This window comes from Numida meleagris, chromosome 6 (assembly GCF_002078875.1).
Source record: "Numida meleagris isolate 19003 breed g44 Domestic line chromosome 6, NumMel1.0, whole genome shotgun sequence".
Taxonomy (NCBI): domain Eukaryota; kingdom Metazoa; phylum Chordata; class Aves; order Galliformes; family Numididae; genus Numida; species Numida meleagris.
The window spans coordinates 55,072,448-55,088,392 of NC_034414.1; the positions used below are offsets into that span (position 1 = coordinate 55,072,448).

General features: G+C 43.0%; 1 protein-coding gene across 2 annotated transcripts in view; it reads right to left on the bottom strand.

Annotated features, from left to right (window-relative positions):
- The window catches only part of RHOJ (ras homolog family member J), a 52,056-nt gene extending 38,850 nt beyond the window's left edge, over nucleotides 1–13,206 (bottom strand). Inside the window, exons 1-2 of one of the 2 annotated variants that reach the window (XM_021402496.1) lie at nucleotides 12,805–13,206; nucleotides 12,439–12,654 (exon numbers count right to left, since the gene is read on the bottom strand). In XM_021402496.1, coding sequence (XP_021258171.1) covers nucleotides 12,439–12,616 — 178 coding nt within the window. In that variant the 5' untranslated portion in view covers nucleotides 12,617–12,654; nucleotides 12,805–13,206. Of the gene's footprint in view, nucleotides 1–12,438 lie in introns of both variants that reach the window. The other variant, XM_021402495.1, reaches the window with a different exon arrangement.

Below are 15,945 nucleotides of genomic sequence, written 5' to 3' on the forward strand. Positions count from 1 at the left end.
ATTTACAACTAGTAAAAACTCAGTCTAATTTTCAGTACCCTCACCCACCACACTCACAGGGAAATGAAGTGATCTCTTTCAGGATACGCTTCCAGCTCTCTTAAGGAAACAAATCCATGTGGATTGTTGGTAGTGCCTTCTCATTACTTCTGATGACTCTATTTCTATTCTTATCTGGCTTCTTCTGGAAATCAAACCTACGTGGTCTCATTAGTTACAACGTGGATTTACTAGACAGTAATGTGATAACAAAAGTCATCAAAGCAGAGGAGAAGAAAAAAACCCAAACAACTCTATAGGTAGCATATACCAGAAGGATTAAAGACACGATGATGGATACTTAGTTCTAAGGCTGTTTTCTCTTTTCCAAAGCACTTGACTTGTGCTGTCATAATGTTTGCCAGGGCTTGCAAGGATTTCCAACCTTTCCCTGCAACCACTGCATCTCTTCATATTGCGGAAGCGTGAAACCACACCTGAGCTCATACTATTTGAGGCATTTTCCTTGGAATTTTTTTCTTCGTTGCACAGACTTTTCTTTTAGAGGAACTGGGAGGAAATCTGCCTTTAAATAATAATGGTTGCAATACAATAACTGTAAAATGGGTAATAAGGGTAACCAACTAGTACTGGCCAGGGGGATGATAATTCAACTTTGCGACAACTTCTGAGGTTTTACAATTTGTTTTCATTTTACCATGGAATGAAAACAAGACCTTCACATATTATGTTTTCAATTTAGGTCTTTCTTGCTGCATTGTCAGGAATAACCAGAGTGCCCTGGACGTCAAGAATTTGTCCTTCCAAGTATTTAAAAAATGCTTCAACATTGATGAATCAGCATTTTCTCCTGGTGGGATAGTTCAATGAAAATGCTCTGGCCCGAACTTTTGCTAACCCTAGAAGTTCAAATTGATGTCTTACGCCCAAAAACATTTTTGTTACAAATAACTTCTTTTGTGTTTTATGGATTGTTTCCGGACTATCTTCTCTAAAGCATACATTTTCCCTCCATCCTCTGTGGATGTACATCCATTTTCCACCCTCATCCAGTTATTTTCTCCTATTTTCTTCGGTTTTCTTGTTTCTCTTGCATCTTCTTAGCACTTTTGACCTTTTGTAGCTTATGCAGAAGAAGCAGTGCTAAGGTAATGTTTCATGGTATGCTGTAGCAGAGGTTAGCTAGGAAAGAGGTGGCTGCTGAATGGACTCTGCAACAGATAGTGGTTACCGTATGGCAGTCCCACAACCATCCTGCAAATCCCTGACTGTCTGCTCTTTGGTTTTAATTCTTCTCAGACGGCATTTTCCATCAGGCAGAGCTGACATCCGTGAGAAGGCAGAAACATGTGCTCCCATGCCCTGGCTGGCTGCCGCCCTCACCAGCTCAGCAGCACTTTGGGAAACCAGAAGAGCCACACGGTAATAATTATCAGTAAGTGCTTGTGGGGCAGCTGCTATGCATGCAATGTCTGTGGTTTGGGTTTGGACCCAGCTGGCTCAGAGATGACTCTACAAGACATACACCTAGTGCTGTCCAGCCCCATGCTCTGTGCTGCCTGCTTTGGAAAATGAAATTGTCTTTCTTTTTTCTAACACTTCAGGTGGGTAGACCCTATTCTTTGAGGGGAAAAAAAGCAGTGTGGAGAATAAATCTGTAGAAGAGGAAATGCATCTATGCATTTTAAAAGATGGAGAGAACAGCAGAAAGGAGAGCTAGAGGTGGAGTGACTTAACGTGATGCAAAGTACAAGGTGCTTCTGTAGAAGTCTTTGTACAAATTATTTCATGCAGCTCACCATGACATACCATGATTATCACCCAGGGACAAGGTTCCCCTGTGTTCTCAGGAATTTCCACCCTACTGGGGGTAGTCTCAAAACTCCATTTTCCTTGCAAAATTGTCTCAAGACTCATTTTTCTGTTTGTACATTTAAATAGGAAGCGGGGGGAAAGAAACTCAGTTGGGAGCAACATATGGAGACAACACAAAGTTATTCCTGTTTCACCATTTTCTTGGCATCCATTTCCTCTGTCAAACAATACTTCAAATTTGGGACCTCTGCATTCACACTCCCCATTGCTTCTTACTTCCTTGGAAGCATCAGGAAGGACTTATGGTATTGCTACAAGGAGCTCTTACAGGAAAATAAATGAATTGAGAAATATACCTCAAATAATGGAAGAATGAATTATTTCACCATTTTAGCCATTTCCCAGGAGGGAGAGTAGAGGGAAGAAAATGCATTTAACACTCTAAAATATTAAAATAACAGGAACCTCATCAACTTCACCCCTCTGGACTTCCACCAAACTGGCTGGTTGAGGTAAATTCCCAGCAGATCCAAGTGGCAAACTCCATCAGAGAATATTTCTATGCATGGCAAGGGAATTTCTCTATACTAATGATATTACAAACTGGATCAGCTAATTTGGAGTTCTTTGGAGTTAGGCCTGGTTTCTGGCAGAGTAGAAGAATATTTTTGAAATATGAACTCCCCCTTTAGTATAGAGTCTGATCCTGTTTTCATGGATGGTATTCATGGAAAATCACTTTATAGAAGCTGTATTTCAAATATATTTTTAAATGAGAGATGTTATTCCCTTGAACTTCTGGAATAGGCTTCAAATATTCACAGCAGTTACTAAAAGGCAATGAAATGAAGGGAATTGTACTTGATTTCTGAGATTTACTGGTTACATATACAGAACAAAGCAAAACAGCTCTCTTTCTAAATGTTTAAATACAGCATACAAATGCCCTCCTGGATTTTGTTCATGTTCTCACTGAAAATTTTAATGGCAATTTTGCAGAAAGCAAAATACAGGCTACACTGAAAAGAAATTACAAACAATTCCGTAGCATCCTTCGTGTTTTGACATAGCAGTGAAGGCATGTGTGTAGTTCTAGCTAACTAAAAATAAAGATGCAATTAAAAAATACTTATCTATGTAGCTGATAGATCCTGAACCCTGGTTGAAGTTGGTCTGCCCAAATGGAGCCATCTGGGAAGTGGGATCATACAACCAAACCTGTCAATATCTGCGCTGTTGTCTGACTTGAGTGGAAAACATGAAGCCAAACAGGTTGCCGTCCCTGAAGTTTTTCAAGGAAAGTGTAGATGTCATCTTGACTGACATGGTTTAGTGGTATGGTGGTGATGGGTTGACGGCTGGACTAGATGATCTCAGTGGTCTTTCCAACCTTAATGATTCTATGATTCTAAGCCAGAGGGCTCTCCCTTACTTCTGCAAGGCATTTCTTGAACTGTATGGCAAAAAATAGACAGTCTCAGGAAGTGCATTTTAATACAGAGAGTTTGTTCCGGAGCTGAGTTTCCCCAGTGGAAATGCCTCACCTTTTAAATGAAAAATCAGGTCTTTTTGTTCCTGCTGCTTGTTGCCACTGTGGTTGTGCTGCTCATGGGAAGCATCTCAAGCAACTGGCCCCAAAAGTTAGGACAGGACCTTGACTCTGTGCCTAATTATTGGAGGAAAGCACTCTGAGGTAATCCAGCCAGTCCAGAAACAGAGCTGGGGAGACTGCTCAGAAACAGAGAGCGTCTGAGTTGGGAAGGGTCTGGCCTTTGAGGACAGAGCTGCTTAGAGCAGCTGGACGGCTGCCCGCTCTGGAACTGGAGCATGGGACAGTTTATAAACTTAAAGCAAATTTTCCAACCTTATGGGATTTTCCTTATGGTCTGTTCTCAGTGGAGCCGCATTATTATTGTAACTAGATGCTCTTTTTGTCCCATCTCCCAAGGGAGAAAAAATAATGTTATCTTTGAAGATGTATGTTTTTCCCACTCACTGCTGAAGCAGTTCCTTTCCATAAGGTCTGCAGAAAGCTGAGCATTAGCAAATACTGTTAATATCATTACTTCAAAGTTCTATCTGAATATCTTTGCCAGGGAGCCTTTAATAAAAGACGTGGCCTCTGTCCCCTCAGAATTGCAGGGGTTGGAAACTCATTCTAGTGAGTCATCTTGGGCGTCCTCCTGCATTGTGACAGGGCCTTTCTGTCCAGCCCCTCTACTCTTAACTCTTTCAGATGCCTAACTGCTGCCTCCTGTCTCATCACGGGCACTGCTGTTTCCACCATAGACTTGTACACTGTCCCAAACCAGGAGGAAGGATCCAGCACTGCGGTGCTCTTCCTCCTCCTGCTCCCAAGACACCCCTCTCCTGACTGTGCCTCCTGTGCCACTCTGTATGGGAATATTTTTACAGCTGCCTCCCTCTCTCCTTTGGGAGTATATATTTTTTTCTCTCTCTTTTCGTTTTTTTCCCTAGTGCTTCTCCTGTCAGTGAATGAGTTTTCCAGGCTTCTCTTCCCTTGAGGCTGGTCAGCACTTCAAATATGTATGGAGTCATTGCTGTGCCACTCACTGAGGTAGAAAGGTAACCCTAGGGCAATCACATTGCTGAATTTTTGGTGCACTGGACCCACAGTAAGTTTGAGGAATAGAGCCAACTGTAATATGGTCCCTCATGGTCCTCATGTCTTCTCCTTTCCTGGGTTCAACGCTTTGTGGCTGTAGGGATTAGCTGAAGGCTCCACTCAGTGCCACATCCGCTGTAGGGTGCAGATGGCCCTGTCTCACCCAGTACCCTCACAGGCCATCTTGCCTACTCATATGATGACTCTCTTTGCCCTTGGTGAAATCTGTTTAAGAGGAGGTTATTGCTCATGGTCATGAACTTATAAGTATGTATGCGACAGAGCAAGTATTCAGGAAAGGCCATCACTGCAGAATGAGATCTGCAGCCATCTCAGCCAAAGGTGATAGGAACCACACAACTGGAGAGCATTGTCAGATCCTCCTTCATGCGAAGCTCACCTGGCTGTGTCTCTGAGACTGTAGAGACATGATGGATGGTGCTTGGGATTGCAGCGAGGTGTAATGATTCACTCTCAGTTTTGGGAGAGCTTTCCAGTCCACCTGCGTACATGGGAAACTCATTGGCTGATTAATAGTACTTGAGCATTTTAGCATATGTAGAATTTGCACATAAAGTTCAGTCCCTGTATTCAGCGAAGGCTGCTGGTAGCATGGCTTGTCTTGGGTGAAAGGCTTCTGAGAGTGAATAACGAATAACCCTTTGCACTTAAAAGGGTAAATTCACCTATTTTTTAAAAGATTTTAATTATTAGAAATTATTTTTAAACCTCTTTTCCCAGAACTTATTTTGGGAAAAAGGAGAAGTGAATGCCCCTTCAAGGATACAGTCTGGAGTTCATCCTGATCTGAGTGGTTCTTTGACAAATTGTGAGGTCACAGTTTATAAATCTTTAATTCCTCAGTATCTTATTCAATGACTGGAAGACTCATATGTTGGGATACAAGAATATGATGTCTGTCCAGAGACTGGTGAGTGATCACTCTAAAAAGCATGCTAGAAATATAATAACTTGGATTTTTTCATTGCAAAGATAAATAATAATTTGACAGAAGATGTCATTATTGTTTAATGGCTTTGTCTGAACAGAACAATTGAAGGAAATATGTTTGCTCTTCCTCATCCCTTGCCATTTCCATGATGTCATTGGGTTTGGCCATAGCAACTGGAAAGTTAGAACATAGGAAAGGCACTACCTGCAGAGCAAATGTACACAACAACGTATGGTAGCGATGATGAGCATTGCTGGCACAGAGATCTGTATCAAGGTTTATGAAGAAAAGAGAAAAGTAGATGGAAACTTTGGTAAAGGCATTTTGAGTTGGCTTAATCAGTAGGTAAACCATTTTAACTGTGACTCATTTAGTAAAACACCGCCACATCCTGCAGAAATGAAGAGGTTTGTACTTGTCTAGGAATTTTGATTCTGTAGACATTCTTACTACGTTTTTTTTTGTTTGTTTGTTTGTTTGTTTTTGTTTAGTTCAAGCTGTAGAAATCTCCTTCAAGAGCCAGAGGTCACAGTTTCAGTTTTGTTTTCCTCAGCTGATGTCACCTCCTGCAATGTTATGCCTATAAGAAGGGGAGGGGAAGACTAAGACCATCTTGGAGTGGTGGAGAAGAGGGTCACTTTTTCATTGCTCCTACTGTTAACCCTTTTTCTGCTCCAGCCACCTCATAACACATTCAGGTCTTATCCTGACTACTACAAGAGGGTCACTTGTCAGCTTACTTTTATTATCACTTGCAGAAGTCTTATTTTTCAATTATGGTAGCACTCGGTCTCCTTACATCAGGTTCAACCTCCCTTTTTTGCAAACCTTATTAAAATTTTCCCCCAGTAAGTTTCATATGTTGATAAATTCCTGGAGTTAATCACACTCGATACATTTCTTTTTATGTCATTTGACTTTCTCATCTTTACAATATATTTCCAGTTGTGGTTGCCCCTAGAAAAGCCATCATTCTACACCTGGACAGCATTGTCCCCTGCGTGCTTGACCCATGAAAATATGCATTGACTGCTCATACCAGGTGAGGAAATGAGCACATATCTCTGTCTCCATCGGCTTCAAGTGGACTGTGGAGGCACAGGACAGTACAGGGATGTGTGTGAGGAAGAGAGATACAAGCCTTAGTAATCTCAGCTCTTCACACCCTTCAGAAGGAAAAGGTCTTAAGATGGGTTGACAGTTGGACCAAATGATCTTTAAGATCTTTTTCAACCTTAGTGATTCTATGATTTCCAACCTCAATGACTGTGTGATTCTATGCTTGAGCGTGTATATGGTGCCTGCTTCATTTGAGTGTGGGATGACCATGATCATTCAGGTAAAAAGCTCTTCTTTGGTATACAAAGACTATCTAGACTTCCTGGCTGTGAAAAAAACTGATGATTTTTGAACTTCCTCTAGCTTATGTGGCACAGGACATGGAAGTAAACCTTCTGTGGAAAGATTAAGAATTAGTGGTTCTGTAAAACTTATCTTCCCAAAAAGGCAGCCACAAAAATCTTTGAATTGCACCGGTGGCTTTCTGTTGAGTTGAACCTTGAATGTGTTATTGAGACCTTTGGTTTATTCTGGATAACAGAGAAGATTGGCAGAAAAATCCTTTCAGCTGCTGTGAGGCAAAATGAACAAATCTGTTCTGTGGCTGTGAGTCTAGAGACCTAAATCTTAAAAGAGTCAGCGCTTTCCTGTCTCAAGGATAACGTTCAAATCAGTTTGATCAAAGCTGGATGAAAATTAAAAGGAAAAAAAACACTGCAAACATCCCTGGAAATAAACATCACAGCTCTCTCTCAGTGCTATTTATAGCTCTTTCAGTTTAATGACCCCAGGCATCACATGAAACATCTAATGTACTACCAAGACTGTTTATAGGAGACAACTGTCTCAAGAACATGGTAGTGTGAAGACTCCCACAGCAGCACCTGTGCAGAAATGGCAAAGCTCCTGCGATAGCCTCTTCCTACCTAATTATCCTGTCTAATGAAGTTCTCACAGAGGAAATAGAAATAGTATGATAGTTAGGTCATTGCTGACACATCCTGCCAAACAAACTAGTTGAAATCAGTGTGCCCATGCAAAGGATTAGTAATCAATCAAAAATGACTGGCATATCGAAAGTGTGGACAGATGTGCTGTTGTTCCTGCAGCTGGAGGAGTTTCACAGAGACAGAGAATCATTAAGGTTGGAAAAGAACTCTAAGATGGCCTAGTCCAACCCCAGCCCATTCCCACTGTGCCCATGTCCCTCAGTGCCACATCTCCACAGTTTCTGAACACCTCCAAGGATGGTGATTGTACCACTCCCTGGGCAGCCTGTGCCAGTGAATCACCACTCCTTCTGAAAGAAGTTTATCCTAATATCTGACCTGGGGTGTTCAGGCTCCTGTCTCAGTGGGTGGTTCCTCTCTCATGGAGGTGAAGCTGCTCAGTGAGCACTCCAGCCCACTTCACTGCTCAATCAACCACATTGGCTTGAATCATCGCTAAAGAACAAAGCATCTGTCTCCTAATGGTAATTAATAATTGTTTTCTTCTACATTGCTTTTGATTTACAGAGCTTCTGTCATGGCTGAACTATTCTGTATGTTATTCATTAGCTGATCGTATGCCAGTGCTAATTTTTTTCAAATGAATTCACTATTTATAAATGTTCGCCAGTTTGTGCCGACACCTGAGGGGAAGGAGAGACATATTTATGCCATATTCATTAAGTCATCAGTCCAGATGTTTGCAGTTCTCCTTTGGACAGGCTGACCTCTCTCTCATTTACCAAGGATACACCATCAGTTACTAAAGATACTTATATGGCATTTACTTGTGTGCAGTCCCTAAACCAAATGGTTTGAGACTCACCACCCTCTCCTCCTTAGACAACCATCCTGTGAGTCCATTCTCTTCTGGCTGTGCAGTGGGTTGAGGTAGTCATACGAATTGCTACTGCTCCCCACTTGATGGAGAGTTTTCACATAGGAAAAAAATAAATGAACTTTTGAGTATAAATTTTGGGGTGAATAAATTTCATGCTAAAAATTGCTGCCTTTTTTTTAGAGTTCAGAAATATCAAACAAGATGCTTAGTGGCTGCCTAGCTTAAAAAGCAAGATACATCTCCTTTCTGCTTTCCACAGAGCACCCCCATTAATTTTGGTACTATTAAACCAGCTTGGCTAGTAGCTGAATTGTATTTTTCTTTTTGTTGATACAACCTCAGCCCTAATTAAACATTTATAACTTCACATAGTTAGACACAATACAAGTCACCCTGGCTGAGAGACCTTTGCTCACGGAAAATCAGTGTTTGATGTTGGAAAGACGGAATGGAAGCACCATATTAAAGCATGCCCTCACTATCCAAACAGACCCTATTGTTACAGCTATGGCCAGTAATATCCTGTTTGTCACTGGGATCACACTTTGGTTCGCCTGCCCTAGAAATAGCCACTTTGTGGTTAAACCCGTTCAGTGTGGGACTAGGATTTTCACCAAAGGTAAAGGAAACCTACTCAGGGTTCTGGCCACCAGCTAAACTTCTTCAGAATGGCTCGAGAAGTAAACAGACTCGTAAACTTCCCCACATTCAACAAAAGAGCCCAGTTTTGTATCCAAATAACAAATTTGCCTTCCCCATCTGTCTGGCATTACCTCAGACTCTGCTCTGTATCCATCGCATCCCAGCCCTGGCAAGGGGCCTCGAACAAATTCATTTTTGTGGACTGTGGGTGAAATCTGTGGCTGAATATTATTAGTGTGGAGCTAATAACTGGTTTGGACTTCTGCACAGAGCAGCTGCACGCACAGCAAAACACCAGCAGCCTCTCATCCACGGCATCACTGTGTCCAAGCTGTGTGCATCCTCAAGGACACCCTGTTGTTTCACTTATCTGCACCATGAAAACCTGCCCCGGGCCTACAGCTAAAAGGATGCAGTGGAGCTTGGCAAATAGATGCAGCTGGTGCTGCGGGACCATGAACAGTTAACGCCTTGGCCACGACCACGGTGCATCTGGAGCTTTTCCCAATTCTGGGCTGGATAGCATCGCTGTCTCCCCCCAGCTGCCAGAGTTGTGGCAGTGAGAAACTGCTCTGAGATCACAATTGGAATCCTCAACTTTTAATGCTTCCCCCCACCGCTATTTTTTTCCATTAGAAAGAAGGAAATTGGTAAATGCCCTGGGACTCACAACCAGGCTGTGACCTGGAGAGGCAAATGGAAGCACTTGCTGCTGGTAATAATGGGCTGGGTGAAAAAACTTCACTGGGAAGCACAGCTCTGCAGAAACCTGCAGCAGTTAATTGCTTTTGAGCACTTTCAGCACAGACCATCTGAAACAAATGTCTTCAGCTGATTTGGGAAAGGTAAAATGGTTGGGTTTTGATAGGGGCAGATAAAGCTCTGTGGCGGGGTAAATTTAAAGGGGATTTTCCAGCATCTCAGCCATCCTCCAGGATGTGTCAATGTGCAAAGCTTTTCTGTATGCCATGGTGGTATCACCATGTCCCTATTACCTCCGTGACACCTCTCCTAGCGACCATGGGCTGCTAAGTACTTTGCAGTGGAAAGGTCTATAGCCAGAAAGGATCCCAATGACTGTGAGCTCAGAGGTAATTTTGCCCCAGGTGAGCTCTTTCCTCTCTCAATGGCTACAATATATGAAAGTATTTTAATAGATTATATTTTATGCCATGTAATGTCTTTCATACAAGTTGGAAAGACCGCTAAGATCATCTAGTCCAACCATCAACCCATGTCTGTGACTGCATGTTGTATTAGTAGATATGTGGGTTTTTTTTTGTTTTTTTTTAAGGCACTCTGCTCTGGAAGTCATTTCCACTGCTCAGTTTTTTGTACTGCTTTGTAGTGAAATCGGTCTATTGGATAATGGAATTTCTCAAAAAATGTAAATTCCATTTCTGATCAGCGCACGTTTTGACCACTGGCACTGGACAAGGTTTGTCTCAGAAAAGCATGTTAATACACAGAGGTGTTTTTTTCTTATCTTTCTGAACTTTGCTACCGAGAACTTTTTTAGCTTATGTTTATGTGCTATCATGGTTTAGAAGGCAAATGAGAGCAGCTGGAGATCTTTTAGAGGTCTAAATCTTCAAAGCCTGAAAATGTAGCTTGATTTAAAAGCTGAATGCTTTTACCTGTTACCCTAAGGAAAGGAGGATTATGCAGTGACACTCTCCATCTGCCTGTCCTTTCCTCAGCAACTTCTGAGCCCATTGGCAAGTTCTACCACTTCTGATGGAGAAGAGACAAAATCAAGGTACATTCCTGCATGTTACCAGTTAGGGATATGCCTGGTGCTCCCCACCCGGACTAGCATCAGCATCTGAATATGCACACACCCCCCATGCTCATACCAAAGCCACCCAACCTACAGGTCAATGGCTGGGGCCAGCTGTCATATGGGTTTCTCCATATTCAGAGATACTTACAGGTCTTGGCAGACTGCAGAGGGTGCTGGGAGTGGTGTACTGCTGTATGGCAAAGCCTTAGGGGACAAGCAGATCTCAGTTTATCATGGGAAAGTATGTGGGAGCTATCACAATATAGGACATAAATCCACGCAGTGTTGCCTACTGCTTTCCCCTTATGGAAGTGCTTATTTACACCATGAAGTGTTCTTCCCTATATCACCTCTGGGTAAAGACTTTTTCTAGAATGGTTCTTTGATCTGTCTGGAGGGAATAATAGAGGAAAGACAGCATTGCTCGCATTAGAAGTGACACTGCCCGCTCTTGTGGAGAAAAAGGTCTTCACATTTCCACGGATCAGATTCTGCAATTACACAGCTTTCTTGTTTGGCCAGTTCATCTGCTAAAGCTGACACGGAGCCAGAATGAAAACAGAGATTTTCCCATTACAGAACACCAAATCTATGATAAGCCACGCCATGAAAATTCAGTTTTTAAGGAGGTGGAAAGAGAATGAAGGAAACTCCAGCTGCTGCTGCACAAAAAGCCATGAGTTTCACAGTGCTAAAATCTGTTTTTGGAAGGGATCTTAAAAACAACAACTAGAAGCCAAAGGAGCAGGGAGATAAGAAAAACAGCAGGATCTGGGATAGGGAAATTTAAGGAGTAGTTTGAGCAATAGTTTTAGGCTGTCACACCATCTGGGTGGTAACTTCGGACACAGCTGGGTAAAGTAATTGCTAAGGATAGAGGCCTGTGAATGTTGTGATTCTTCTGTGCATCTGTTTTGCACAGTGATGCACTGAATGTCATCTATGATCTTGGTTAGATTTATATTTTTTTCTTAAATCAAAAATTCCTTCCCCATAAAGCACTCGAACCAATCACCCCTCCTGCTTCCCCCACCTCCAAGTTATAATATTAAATTCTATTTATAGATGGAGAAACAAATGTCTCCAGAAGGAGAATTACATTTTGACAGCACTCAGAGATGCACTGCTTTTCTTAGAGATTACTCCTTAAATAGGATATAAATATTATAACTTACACACCATTTGCCAAGAAGCAAAACGTCACCGAGAAAGGGTAGGTGTAGTAATTTGGGGCATGGTTTAGTGGGCAATATTGGTGGTAGGTGCACGGCTGGACTAAATGGTCTGAGAGGGCTTTTCCAACCTTGATGATTCTATGATTTTAGTGTATACACACATAAATGTAATTGTCACCATATGCAGCCTGCCAACTTCAGAGCTTCAATATTTTTGTAAGAACAACAACATCAACAACAAATAAACCAAAACAAACCAAGCAGCTGAGTATAACCCGACAGAGGCTGAATTCTATTTGTTGTCCTGAAAATCCAGTGCATCCCTCACGTTGCTTATTTACTAAAAATCAGAAGCAAGCAAGTTCTCTGCATAAATCCCGCATTGCCCCAATTGTATGAACTGCCATCTAAGCCCTCTGGCTGCCGTCCAGGTCTGAATCACGCTCCTGGATGAGCAGTAACCCATGCATTGCCTTCAAACCAATCTTTTCCATCCTTGATCCTCCTTCACCTCCCACCTGGCTCTCGATTAAATATTTTTGAAGCCCTTCCTTACCTGCATAGTGGTCAAACACAGTGGGCACGTACTCCTCGGGGAAGGCATCGTTGGCGTAGCTCATCAGCAAACAGGTTTTCCCGACGGCCCCGTCCCCAACCACCACACATTTTAACATCTTCTTGGTGCTGTTGCTGCTCCCGTCAGTGCAGTTGTCACCTTCTGCCTTGCAGCTCATCCTTGCGTCTGCTGCCGCTGCTCCTGCTGCTCCCGGGGCTTCCAAGTGCACATGAAGGAAAAATGAAGTGCGATTGTATGGACTTTTCCTGAGTTTGGAGTAGTTGGGGAAGGGGAGGGGGGGGGAAGCTCAAACTCAGGAAATCATACTAATGTTTCCAGGCTGTCACAGCTGCTTCTAACAATTACCAGAGCAGTCCAGAGAATCATTGAGGTGAATAGATTAAATTCACGGAGAGGAGTATCGTGAAAAAGCGATCTGTCCTTTCTTGTCCGTCCGAGTCAGGAAATCCTCATCCTGCCCTGCAGTTCTCCGTATTTATTGCAACTTAAAAAATATCAGCAGCCTGCGGCTTGGATTCGTGTCTGCCTTCCTCCCGCCTGGCCGCAGGGATCGGGGATTCCTGTTAAATCCACTCCATTTTCCATCTCATTTCTAACATGGAGGAGAGCCTGGAGGTTTTTAATGGAGTTTTTCCTTTCTTTCTCCAGCTTGCTGTGTGTCAGGAAATCATGGGTTTCCTGCTGAATTCCATATTAGGATCAGTGGGCTTGTGAAGGGCTGCAAACAATGGGAGCTCTGTGTGTATTTGTACTTTGGAGGAACTCTGCCAGGACATGGAGAAAGAAAAACACTAGAGGTCTCTCTGCAGACTGAAGTTTTTAGGCTTCCTGCTCCATCCCGTGCCCGGGCTGCTCTTGGGGCTGCCGGCACTGATTTGGGTGAGGAAGATTTCAGAGAGGAATTGGGACCTTGTGGCAGTGGGGGTACGGCGATGCTGGAAGCCCTGCACTACCCCCGGGGTGTGCTGGGCATGATCCCTGCTGATCCCATATCAGTGTTTTCTTTCATGTGGGAGACAGGAGGGGACGTGGAAAGGCAGGCAGGAGGTACAAGTAGGTAGAGTTTAATGTGAATTTGCTCTGTGTCTATAGGTCTTTAAAAAAGAACCAACTTGGTTTGCAATAACAAATCACTGATTTTTCAAGTCAAACACTCAGAACATACCCCTTGCATTCCCCCTCATCCACCCAAAAAGAGAAAAAGAGGCATTTTTTACCTCTAGTATAACTGTGTATGCACAGTCAGAGAGGAAAAAAAAGAGAAATTAAGAGTCTTGTATGTATATTTATGTATACATAAACTTCCCATAGCAGTTTGTGGAAAAACAGCTTTGAACTGCATGATCCCTGCTCCCTCATCTCAATTTTGTTCTGGTCTCTCACGTGCCTCCTGGCTTCTCTCAATTTAAATATATAGCAGTTTGTACGTGGGCAAGATGAAGAGCCAAACTCCCTGCTTCTTCCACAAGAAAGATTTTGCGTTTTCCGGCAGAAACGAGCCAGACATCAACATAAACTCCAGCCCAGCAGCTCAGTACATCCTGCTGGCTGCGTTTCCCTTCCATAAGCTTAAAAGGCTTTGAAAGTGGGAAACAACCCCCACTGGGTTTCTAGGGGAAGCGCATCAATGCTAAAGGCTCCCCCTGCCTTGCTCGTGAAATGCTCAAAGGCTCACGCAGCCTCTGGGCGATGCACACCTGGAAGTATAAAGACCAGCACAACCTTAACAATGAATCTCCTTAGCCCCACATCTGCAATGCTGCCAGAGCTCTGCAGGGTCCCATGATGGAATGGCCCTCAGCACCTTCCCTAGAGGTCGTCGATGGAAGAAGAAGGTGAACAAGGTTGAACAAGATTTGTCTTTTTACTTAGTTAGCCTTCTCTAATCAGGCATATCAGTCATTCAGTAATTTATGCAACGTGTCCCATGGTCATTATCTTCTCCATGTCATCCTCTGTTGACAGCAGGGATCTGAGGAGGGAGCTTTAGACCCAGCATCATACCCACTGTCACAGGTCATCACTGAAGGCTTTCCATCAGGAGTTCAGGTGGCATACTTTTAACTTCAAAACTGCAGCCAATAGCTGAAGTTTACACAACAGAACTTGTGAGCTCTGGGCACCCAAAGCCATTCTCCAAGCAGTTACTCTGGGTCACCCTGGGGGGGGGATCAGGAGTTACAGGGTGTCATTCTTTAAGCTTCTAATTATAGCTGGGGCAGACTCCAAGCTCGTGCCTGTTTAGGTATTGAATGGTCATTGCTCTGACCTTGTTGGGTAAGTTTGCCAGATCCGTGAGTATGCACATGTTGTTGCAAGGTAACTGCAGAGCCTGAAGAAGCAAGAAATTCCAGTAATTCATGGTTCAGCTCCTCATTGCCTCCATCAGACAGAAACAACAACTACTTTGTAGGGATAATTTATCTGCAAGCTTTTCTAGCATCAAATATACCTCTAGCTAAGGCAAGCCTTAATGCTAGTTAAGCCAGATTTAGGATTACAACAGAAGCCCCATAGCTCATTCCTCCATCTGAGGCAGGGCTGTGTCGCTTTGACCACAAAGTTAGGCAGTCTCAGCAAGACTGCGTCCACTTTCATTTTTTGCAAGAAGTTAATGAAATTCCTTTGTAGTTTTTCTGGAGGCTTGAAGACATAGGTCTGGAGCACAAGTCTTATGGGGAGCAGCTGTTGAAAGTGGGACTGCTCAGTCTGGAGAATAGGAGGCTCAAGGGAGAGTCACTCTCTACAACTCCCTGAAAGGGGGTTGTGGTGAGTTGTAGTGAGGTCTTCTGCCAGCTAGCTAGTGATGAGACCAGAGGTAATGGCTTTAAGTTATGCCAGGGGAGGTTCAGGTTGGATATTGGGAAAAATTTCTTCTCAGAAAGTAGAGAGGAATTGGAACAGGCTGCTCTGGGCAGGGAAATGGTGAAGTCACTGTCCCTGGATGTGTTCAAGAAAAGGATAGTTGTCATGCTGAGTGCCATGATTTAGTGGTATGGTGGTGATGGGTTGGTGGTTGGATTAGACGATATTAGTGGTCTTTCCAAACTTAATGTTTCTATGATAATGGAAGCATAGCCACTCATTAGATTCTACCTAATGGCCTTCTTTGAAAAGTCTAACAAGATGAGTTTATCTTGAAGGTGAGGAAGGATGACATCTTGCCTGGTTAGCTGTCAGATTCAGTGCTACAATTTCACCTCAGCTATGTAGATGATATGTACAGCTCTAGTATGGTATGTACTAGCTTTAACTATGATAATGTTATAAGAAAAAGAGCTGTATCTGGACTAAAAGCCTATGTTTTCTTCAACCTCATTACTTTACCTTCGTTTGGCATCATTCAGATCAGTTGGACCAAAACATTTTAAGAGCTGGTTTTGTGGCAATACCATACAATCACATTGGTTTATACTTTTCTCTCAAGAGGCTGAGGCAACATTAACCCTTCTGCAACCTGTGGTTGTGTCCTTTACTAGCAAAGTT